General features: G+C 42.8%; 1 protein-coding gene and 1 pseudogene across 1 annotated transcript in view; both read right to left on the bottom strand.

Annotated features, from left to right (window-relative positions):
* Positions 1–271: 271 nt before the first annotated feature.
* The window catches only part of Hs6st3 (heparan sulfate 6-O-sulfotransferase 3), a 748118-nt gene continuing 737160 nt past the window's right edge, over positions 272–11229 (bottom strand). The window contains exon 2 of the mRNA XM_031361924.1: positions 272–4223. Within this exon, the coding sequence (XP_031217784.1) occupies positions 3515–4223 (709 nt within the window). The 3' untranslated portion in view covers positions 272–3514. The remainder of the gene's footprint in view (positions 4224–11229) is intronic.
* LOC116084746 lies at positions 7605–8313 on the bottom strand (annotated as a pseudogene).

Raw genomic sequence — 11229 nt, 5'->3', positions numbered from 1 at the left:
GGCAGGAGGCGGATGTCGTGTTAGGATGAAGGGCAGGAGGCGGATGTCGTGTTAGGATGAAGGGCAGGTGGCGGATGTTGTGTTAGGATGAAGGGCAGGAGGCAGATGTCGTGCTAGGATGAAGGGCAGGTGGCGGATGTTGTGTTAGGATGAAGGGCAGGAGGCGGATGTCGTGTTAGGATGCAGAAGCAACAGGAGAGTATTAATGCCCTCTCCACTCAGACATTTGTGTTAATGGTCTGAGTAAATGACGACTTTTACTTCTAACTTTTGAGTATGTTTTTGATAGAGCAGCATCTTCATGTTTTTAGTAACTCATAGTTTTCTTTAAGTGTTGCCAACATTGATTTGGTAGGGTTATCAGTTATTTTCTCCAGTATCAAGGAAACTAGAAGGACACACAAAAGAGTCTGTCTTAGCCCATAACAAAATGCGAATAAAATGCATGTGATACACGCACACGCACACACACACACACACACACACACACACACACACACAGAGTTAGACATACCACACACTATAAGAACATGAACAGGTAGACAGACACACACACACACATATGTAACCTCATAGTATGTAAATAGACACCCCTTACACCTCCCCAAACTGTGAACGAACATACACACATACACACACACACACACACACACACACACACCATATATATGCCAACCCACTTTCTCATGCTGCTTCTGCCAAGAGAAGGGAAGGAAGAAATGCCTGACTGGGAGCTGGAGGACTCACAGAAAGTGGAGGTGACCTAGCAATTGTTCCTCTTCTAAGGCTTAGAGTTGATGTGTGTTGGGACATAAGACTTCCCATACATCCTTAGCTTCCTGGGACTGTTGCTTCCTACAGCAGTACACATCATGGATGGCTATTTAGTTGGTAGATATGAGACTAGGCATTCAGTCTCCAGAGAACACTCTACATCCTACCTCTCCATTTCTATCAATGCAGGACCCTGGGGACATGACAACTATGATGCTCGCAAATGGAGCCATATGGGTACAGAGGCCTTGCTAGTCTTTCCAATTCAATTAGCACTGGCCTGAGATGGTGTCTCCTCACATCATCTTGCTCTCTGCTCTCATCTAGCAGGAAGGCCATACCCTTCCTCCGGTACATTCAGGAGTGGGGTGTCAGTGAGCTTTCTGATATAAGCCCCAAGGTCCCAGAGGCATAGTATGAAGGGTGAAGGTAGAAGGGGCTGCCTCCAAGAAGCCCTTGACAAGATCTATGGTAAGTTTAAAAGAATCAATCTGATGCTTTCTAGCTTGCTTTGATTTTTCTACTTGAAAAAATCCTGAAGATGTGTGTGTGTGTGTGTGTGTGTGTGTGTGTCTGTGTGTGTTTATCACACACACAATTGATAGAAGAGTCAACGTTTTTAGGTTTCCTTTTCTGGCAGACCATTGGATCTTAACAACTGAATGTGCTCTCATCCATGCCTGCTGTACCGTTCCCTCTCTGCTCTTCCAAAGCCAATCATCATTAAGAGACCCACGTATGTTTTGAGAGGTCTCATATCTACCAACTAAATAGCCACTAATTGTCCACTTTAAACTTACATCTGTGTGTAGCTCAAAAATTACAGTTGCAAAAGAAGTTATCCATCTCTCCAGCTCACTAGTGTGATGGAGATGAGGGAAGACTCAACCTGAGGAGAAGGGCTCGGGATCCCTGCAGTGTAGTCTCATCGCATTATGCCATCTTTGTAGATCAGGAACTACTACTTCAGACTAATAACATCTGGCTTCTGTTATAAATGGCAGGGAGATCTACACTACATGTGAAGCATAATGTAGATATGGATAATGTGCTCTGTGGAGAGTAAGGTCTATCTCGTGATCTCCATGGAAACCTCATTCCATCTGTGATCTTCATTTTCTCTGCTATATAATGAAGATTAGCAATATGTACCTGGTTAGTCTGGATATATTCATGGTGCAGCATGAGGCTTCTCTTAGAACATGACCCAAGAAGGCCATGTAATGATGTCATATTGGGGCATGATGGCTTTTCAGCCCCAAAGAAAGCATTCTAAAGTCTGAGAAGTGGCTTATGTAAAGCTGGCTTAAGCATCAAATGTGTAGGACATCAATGAAATAGGCTTTGGATATAATTCAGGGGTCTCAAGCCTTTGGCCTTCAGCTGCTTAAAAGGATTGATCTTATCAATGTGTTGTAAAACTTCTACCTTCTCTGATCTTCCGGGGGAATGTGAGCTGAAGGCTTTCTATTCCCCCCTTCCTATTCCTTTCCAGCGCAATGATTGCTGCTATGGACTGAACGGGCAAAACCAAGAAGCCTAGGGCAATACAGCATATTTTTGGTCCAATTTTGTACACAGTAGCTTGGTTTTCTGGCTGTAGCCATAGAACAGGCAATAATCATGTAGGAAGATAGTGGTTTAGAGACACTGCAAATTTCAGGTGCAGGATCCTTCCGAACACCTGATATAATGGTCTCGTGGATTCCGTGCTGAATCTCCTGGCCCCATTCATTTATTGACCTGGAATGTATTACATGTGCTCATTGTTTTAGCTCCTATACTTTAAGCCAAGTTCTTTGACGACATCTTTTCTTTTGTGATAGCAGAATTCTGACCCTGGCTGAGAAGGTAACTGCTCCTCAAAGGTAAAAGTCTGCCATTTTTTCAACAGCTAAGGTCATAAGCTAGTTTGAAACATGGAGGTTTTCCTCCTGGTTTCCTTGATCTTGCTCTTTTAATTTTTTTTATTTATTCTTTATCTGGAAGATGAACAATAGTAAAGTACAATCTCGTTGGTCATTACTAATTGAGTGTATCTCCCAAGATGGCCCGCCAGTATTCATTTCTCAGGGCCACAACTAGCCCTGCCTTGTGTCTACTCCTTGTTCCCTAAAAGGTAGAGTGGACATGTGCCTTAGGGCTTTGATCTCCAACATTGTAGCCTAGTGGTATCTAGCTATGGTCAATTTCATAGTAATTTTGTTTAAAAGCGACTGTAGAGATGAATTATGTTATTCATGATTTAAACCTCATGTGAACGGTTCCCAAATTCAAAACTGTGTGAGAGGATCATCCAAGGACAAGGACAAAAGGGTCTTTCTCTCTTTCTATAAACAGACCAAAGTTCTATTGGGCGAAACATGCTGCATTCAGCAGAGCATCCATGGTTTTCCTGTGTGCTTCTGTGGGTTCCAGGATCCCAAGCTGACCCGTTGGGAGTGGCAAAGATACTACAAACTTTGTCCTCTCTGAAGCCTCTTTCCTGACCCCTTCTACAGTGGTCTTTTGGATATATTTCCACCCCCACTCAATATCAGTGATCAGAAAATGTCTAGAAAAGAAGAACAGGATGGAAAATCTCCAGCTGGATTGAAAATGAAGACAAAGAGCAAGCAGGTGTCCAAATTAAGTCACATAAAGCTGGAGGTTCTCATCATGGCCCAACTTCTTCCAAGTAATCCAAGAGAAGGAGGAGGTGCCTGCTTATCCCCCTTCATAAAGAGGAGCAGGCAGAGGGTCACCATCTAACCACCTGGCTGTTGTAGTCCTCAGTGACAGTCCCTTCGATGGCCCTGTCCTCTTTGGGCCACCGATGTGCTCTGTGCTCTCGCTGCAGCCTCCGCTCCTCACGCCTCTTTTGGCGGTCCCTCTGGTGTTCTAGCTGTTTGGTGTGATGGTAGCGTTGCTGGAAGAGATCCTTTGCATACTCATAAAGCTGCATGTCCAGGAAATTCAACTCCTCAATGTGCTGACGGGCTCCATCATTGATGTCCACATTGGAAGCCCGTGTGATGTTGAACTGTGTGAAAGGAGAGATGAATTTCAGGTTGAATGTCCTCTCAAAGAGAAATTGTGTCTTCCTCTGGAATTCGGTGAGCCCAAAGAAGGCCATGTTCTTTAGATTGTTCTTAGCACTCTGCAGCAGGATGGTGTTTCGCTCACTCTCATTCATGAAAGTCAAGTTGTAGCAGCCCACCAGGCTGAGGTCAGCCAGCATACGCACTTGGCGGTTGTTGGCCAGGTTGTAGCTACAATCCATGAACTCCCGCAAGCTGACCCCAGACCAGTCATCCCCAGGATAGCAGGTAGGCAGCTCATCAGGGGTGGGGCTCCTTCCATCACACATATGGAGAGAGGTTTTCCATGTGGCCCCTCTCTGGACATGTTTCCATTCACTCAGGTAACGTGACACTGGGTCCCGCAACATTGTGATGTAGTAGAAATTCCTGGAAGAGATTAGAGGAGAAGGTCAGTGTTGACAACAGTCATCCGTGTGAATCTCTGGCCTTTATAGCAGTGCCAAGTGGATGGGCTATACTAAAGATGCTCAAGGAGTCTGGATAATCAGCCTGAATTTGCACTGACAGAATCTTTGTGCTTGTATTCCTTTCGTGAATCTTGAATGTCAGTGCTAAGTTTATGGAGACTTTTTTACCCTTTTGAATGTAGATAGGGGTGGGTGGGAGCCAAGCGAATCCTCCACTCATTCCTTCATTTGCTGAGCAGTTAGTCTAGATAAATACTGATGGCTTTAATAGTAAACATGCATCGCTCATCTGATGTGGAAAGGCTCTAACTGTTATCTGTTTCATTTGAGCCATAGACCAAACTTTTGTATTGTATGTATTATGTGTATGGGAAACATACAAGGTCATAGAACCAAAAATGCAAGACCAAAACCTAACCAAAACCCAAACCATCTTTTCTCATGACATTGATACTCAGATTATAAGCCATAAAGGGGAGAGGTTAAGTGCTCATCACACCCTTGTCACTTGAAGTGCTTCAGAAGAGACTGGAGGTCCGTTTGTCACAGAAGCCACAGAAGCCACTCTGCGAAAGAACAGGGTACACAGGAGCCTTCTTGAGCTCCATTTCTGAAACCCTACTTTTCCCATTGCCTTTCTACAGAAGCCAGTTTGATCCTAAGCCAGTCTCAGCCCAGTCCTGCCTCACAGCTACAGGAATGCTCTAGGAATGAAGGGCCAACCATATTAAATCAGAGTTGCTCTGGAGACATGGGTGTGGCTTCCATAATGCTCTGGGAGAACCTCAGGCAGCCTCAGTACAATGCTTTGCATGCTTCTAAGCAGTCAGAAAGTGGCCTGCTATGCCCTGAATCAAAGGAGAATTGGGCAGTGTTTCTGCCCTCTGCTTGGAACCCAGAGGAGGAGACACAGTCACAAGAGCTTCATTGGTCTTAGCGTGTGTTCTTTGAAGAAGCTTGGAGTAAAGTAAGCAGATATTTTAACATAGATATGCATACACACAGATGATAGATAGATAGATAGATAGATAGATAGATAGATAGATAGATGCATACATACATACATACATACCTAGAGATAGGTAGGTAGATAGATACATGATGGATAGTTCAGTAGATAGATAGATAAATAGATAGATAGATAGATAGATAGATAGATAGATAGAGATAGATAGATAGACAGACAGATGTGGTAGTTAGGTAGATAGGTAGATTGATGTGATAGATACAAGACAGGAGATAGATGCATAATGGATACATAGGTGAAACAGATAGATTATTAGAAGATGATAGTTACATAACAGGAAACTAGATGTGATAGATATATAATAGATAAATAGATGAATAGATTATAGTTATATAGATATAGATGATATATAAATAAATGACAGGTGAAAATGATGGGTAGATATTTAGACAGTATCTAATCTGTTGATAGCATCTTAGCTGCTCTGCATTATGCATGTTTTGTCAAACTCTGCTATCAAGCAGCTATAGATATTTATATTTATTTACACATAAATGGCAAGGTCCAGCCTTATTTCAAATAAAGGCTGAATGTTTGTAAAACTAAAAAAAAAAAAAAAAAAAAAAAAAAAATTAGGACATGTCTCTGCCTCCCTGTGTTGTCACAGCACTATTCTCCACTGTGGCTGCAGTGGAGGCCTAAACATCAGGCAAAACTCCAGGACATGGTAAGATGCACTGTCACAAACTCCAAACAAATTGCCTTTGGTAGGGGAATGTTATCACGGCTTGTAAAATTTTGAAGAGAGAAGACAAAAACTAAGCCATACTTTATGTTTATAAGAGCCCAGTGTCAACGAAGATGATGATGGAAAGAAACCTCACAGCAAGTCAAACCTATGGAAAACAAGAAACTAGGATTTTTTAAGCAACAAAGCCTAGCTTTGTGCTTGGTGAGTACTCGTCTGAAGAAAGGATAAAATACATGAGGCTGATGTCCAATTTACAGAAATACCATGCTCTCCTGTACTACTTAGGCAAAGTATTTTTCAAGATTGGGGCAAAGTTTTTTCAATTTTGAATTACATTGCAATGATAAATGTGTTTATTTAAATAAAATACTTAAATGACTGGATGCTATCTTTTTTTTTTTTTTTTTCATAGACTAACACTGCAAAATGCCTTGTCTGCTTTCAAGTGATCAGAAAATGACCATCCTTAAAGGGAAGGAGAATTGTACAGTGTGTCTACCCTTGGCTTGGCACCCAGATAAGAGTCACATGAGTTTGATCTGTCTTAGTATGTGCTCTTTGTAGAAGCTTGAAAATAAAGCAAACAGATATTTTGACATGGATACACACAGGATAGATAGATAGATAGATAGATAGATAGATAGATGATAGATAGATAGATAAATAAGTAGATGATGATAAATATAGGTAGATGATAGATGATAGATAGGTGATAGATAGACAGACAGACTTGAGTATACACTAGTTCTTTTAGTATTTATTTAGTACTGAATAAACTAAATATTTGAGAAGAGAAGAGATCTTCAAAGATGACACTGGTAGTAAGTTACAGAACTTGAATGTAATCAGATCTGCCTTACTTCATGAGAACTCTTCCTTTGTCATCATATCACAACAAGAAAGAAAGCTCCTAGAAGGAACATTCAACTTAGAATTCGCTCTACTTGGCAGAGATAAACTAGTTAGAAACTCTTTACATACTCAGCTATAACAACAAAAACAAATAGTGTGAAGATGAGTTATTTTTATTCTGATTTTTAGAAATAATTGATATTTTCTTTTAAACTCTACCTTTGTCTGCTTTTTTAAATTTATTTTTTAATATTTATTTATTATTATACATAAGTACACTGTAGCTGTTTTCAGACACACACACAGATGGTTTTGAGCCACCATGTGGTTGCTGGGATTTGAACTCAGGACCTTTGGAAGAACCGTACCCACTGAGCCATCTCACCAGCCCCACGGCATGTCAGTCTTAGCCCTGGTTTGCGTGCATGTCAGTCTCTGTGTGCATGTTGTGTACTAAGTGATGAAGCTGTCAGAGAATTAACTTTGCTGAGGAGTAAACCCACTTCAAGCGGTCAGAGAGGAATCCAACTCCGGGAGTGCAAAGCTGTAGGCCTTCTTACTAAACAGTCTCCTGTTGTCTACAGGAGCGTGTCTACAATCTGCGGACACAACTTTATTCTTTATAGAAACAAAGCCACTCCCTAGCACCCTCCCTAATCTTTATCCATAGCAAAATAAATAGCTGTTCCTTCCCGAGGGGTGAGAGCAGTCCTGGGCGGTCCAGCGGAGATGAAGAACTTGCTGGAAGGCCTTAGTCCAGGCTCTCAGAGTCAGCTGTCATCCTCCTCCTCAGACTCTCCTTCAGACATAGGTGCACTCTCGGGAAGGTTGTCGTCCATCTGCTGGAATCTTCCCGATTGGGTCTCCTGTATGTACTTGATGGTCACTTTGAATTTAGCCATCTCATACCCAAACAGCTTCAGGACACGGGCTTGCTCTGGGGTTAGTACGTCATGCTCTTTGACAGACAGCAGGGTCACCACACCTTTCTTGAGGGTGGTGGGCAGCCCCAGCTGCCTCAGCTGTGGCTCCATGGAATGAAGGGACTGTTTTAGGGGCCCTGGATCCAGGATTGCAGTTAAAGTTGCTTTGTTCCCTGCTCAAGCAAAATCCATTTCTGAATACTTTGTGAACCACTCACTCACCTCCTCCTTCGTGTGGTTGGTAAAAAAGGAGCCCTACTTCCCCCTCTCAACATTTTGCTGACTCGATGAGGTTGTCTTTGTATTTATCATATGGGCTTCGACCCAAGACCACCATCATCACCTCGTGTTTGCCAAAGAACATCCGGCTGAGCTTCCAGGCATTCCGGATGGCCCTCAGCTTGCTGTTCCTCATGTTGGCCACAGAGAAGATGAAGAGGTACTTGTAAGTGTCCACACACTCCCGAAGTTCTTCTATCAGGTTCTGCTTCAGTTTCAAGTCGTTCTTGGCAGTTTTTGTTACGGAAACTTTCTTGTCTCACTTGGATTTGGGCATCGCGGCAGAATCATGCGTTGGAAGACCGGACAGCCCCTGTCTGCCATTTTCAATGCAGATCCTTACCAGTAGGAAAAACAAATGATTTGAAATGTGCTAAAGCAACTTTAGAATCTTAACCAACACTAGGAAGGAGAACCTTTAACTCCAGAAGGAAAATTTCTTGAATCTACCACAGGCTCTGCAGCCTGCACCTGGCATTGCCTGTTACCATTTTTCATAACTTTGTCATTTCACGTGAAGTAGAGTTGATGCTCCAGTGAAAGAATGTGTCCTAAAGTGTCAGAAAGGAATCAAGAAATGCACGACGTTTCTTCTACGTTTCCATGGCTTTTCAAGTTCAGCCCAGGGTAGGTTTCATTGACTCCAGCTGAGCATCAGGGCTCATGGGGAGCCATTGTTGACCAGGTGGGGCCCAGAGTGGGTTTTCCACTGAAGCTGAGGTTAGATGACCTCACTTTGTGCCTAATATGGGACTGCTTGACCTTTCACTTCCACAGCAGAGAATGATGTTTATTCTGAAAATAATTTTATTGTAACTATTATGAATGTAGTAATGATTAGGATGTAACTCAGGGGTTATGTTTGCCAAACACACCGGGGCAGGAGAACTTAGAGGTGTGCAACTGAGCCAAAGTAGAGCACAAATGGAATATTATTACTTTCCTGTTGGATAAACCAACAAGAAGGCATACAAAAGCATCTCAACAATAGCAAGCTCCAGTGACAATAAGATTCTGTTTTATGTTCTGTTAAATGTTTCAAAGTTTATATTAGCCAATGTTCAGAAATAACAGAGTTGGGGGGGTGTGGGGTGGAGGTCAGAATTTCAAAGTTAGTGATATCTAGGCCCAAGTTAATCTGAGGAATTACAAAGGAAATGTTTTGGTCTCACTTGTGAATACTAAACATAGAATTCTTAGTAACTTTTATCAGACATTAAGTGGATACATGATCTTAAAGGAAATTTAAAAATGACCTTATATTCAAACTAAACTATCTAACTTTATATTGCATTTAATAATGTTTATATGAGGTCTCAGACATTTTTGACATTTCCTAGACAAAGGGGTCAACTTGTAAATAAAATTAAATCTGACACCAAGACATAAATTTACAAACTTACAACACAACTCCTGCACCTATGCCTCAGGGACCACTGGGGAGAGGAGGCAGAAAGATGACAAGAACCAGAGGAACATAAAATTTGCTGAGAGACTGTGTCTGTTCTACAGGTGTTAGAAAAGTTACACTCATGGGGTTTCACTAACATGGATGCCTAAGCATGATCTGAACAGGGAAGACATCGATAGACATGTCAACTTGAATGCTGAATGCCCACAAGATCTAAGGAATGCTGAGAGCTTTCCTAGGAAAGAACATGCCAACTGATCATTCAATACTAAATAGTAAGGCTGTAAACAAAAAGATAAGTGATGTTATATGGACTGAGCTGATTGTATTCTATAGCAACACACACACACACATACACAAACATGTGCCAATGATTAAAGAAAAGGAGCCATGAATTTGGAAAAGAACAAGGTAAATCTATAGCAGAGCTTGAGGAGGGAAGGGAAGGGGGGAGTTGTGTGATTATATTATAATAATAAAAATTAGCCTTCCAGTCCTACAACATCCAGAGGAAGCTCCACCCCCAGGTGCTCTAACATGCCCAGGATCAGAGGTGAGGAGGACACAACATCTGTCCCAACACCAGGAGTAAGTGGGACCAGCAGGACTAGGCACACAGGAACTCTGCCAGCCCAGTGGCCCAGGTTCCTTCCTGTCCCACAACACCCAGAGGAAGCTCCACTCCCAGGAGCTCTAACATGCCTAGGAGTGGTGAGGAGGACATAACATCCGTCCCAACAACAGGAGTAAGTGGGGCCAGCAGGACCAGGCACACAGGAACTCTGCTAGCCCAATGGCTCAGGTTGCTTCTGGCCAGCCAGTGCCCTGAGCAGACCTTGGGCACAAACTCTGCAGTCATTCCCAAAACACCCAGAGGAAGCTCCACTCCAGGTGCTCTAACATGCCCAGGATCAGAAGTGAGGAGGACACAACATCTGTCCCAACATCGGGAGTAACTGGGACCAGCAGGACCAGGCACACAAACTCTGCCAGCCCAGTGATTCAGGTTCCTTCCTGTCCCACAACACCCAGAGGAAGCTCCACTCCAGGCGCTCTAACACCCAGGATCAATGGTGAGGAGGAAATAACATCTGTACCAACAATGGGAGTAAGTGGGACCAGCGGGACCAGGCACACAGAAACTCTGCCAGCTCAATGGCTTGGGTTGCTTCTGGCCAGCTAGTACCCTGAGCAGACCTTGGGCACAAACTTTGCAGTCATTCCCAAAACTTCCACCCAGAGGAAGCTCCATTCCTGGGTGCTCTAACAAGGCCAGGGTCACAAGATCCCAGAATCCCAGGATCACAGAGACAGCTTGACTCTGAGGAGTTCTGACACAATCAGGATCATATGAAGGACAGGCTCCAGTCAGATTTAGCAAGGGCAGGTAGCAATAGAGATAACCAGATGATGCAGGGTAAGCATAAGAATATAAGCAACACAAACCAAATTTACTTGGCATCATCAGAACCCAATACTCCCACCATTGCAAGTCCTGGACGCACCATCACAACATAAAAGCAAGATTCAGATATAAAATCACTTCTCATGATGATGATACAGGACTTTAAGACATAAATAGCACCCTCAAAGAAATACAGGAGAACAAGGGTAAACAGCTAGAAGCCCTTCAAGAGGAAACACAAAAATCCCTTAAAGAACTACAGGAAAACACAAACAGGTGAAGGAAATGAGCCAAACCATCCAGAATATTAAAATTGAAATAGAAACAATAAAGAAATCAGAAAGAGAGACAACCCTGGAGATAGAAAACCTAGGAAA

This window comes from Mastomys coucha, unplaced genomic scaffold (genome assembly GCF_008632895.1).
Source record: "Mastomys coucha isolate ucsf_1 unplaced genomic scaffold, UCSF_Mcou_1 pScaffold9, whole genome shotgun sequence".
Taxonomy (NCBI): Eukaryota; Metazoa; Chordata; class Mammalia; order Rodentia; family Muridae; genus Mastomys; species Mastomys coucha.
This window is presented reverse-complemented; position numbering and strand designations above follow the sequence as displayed.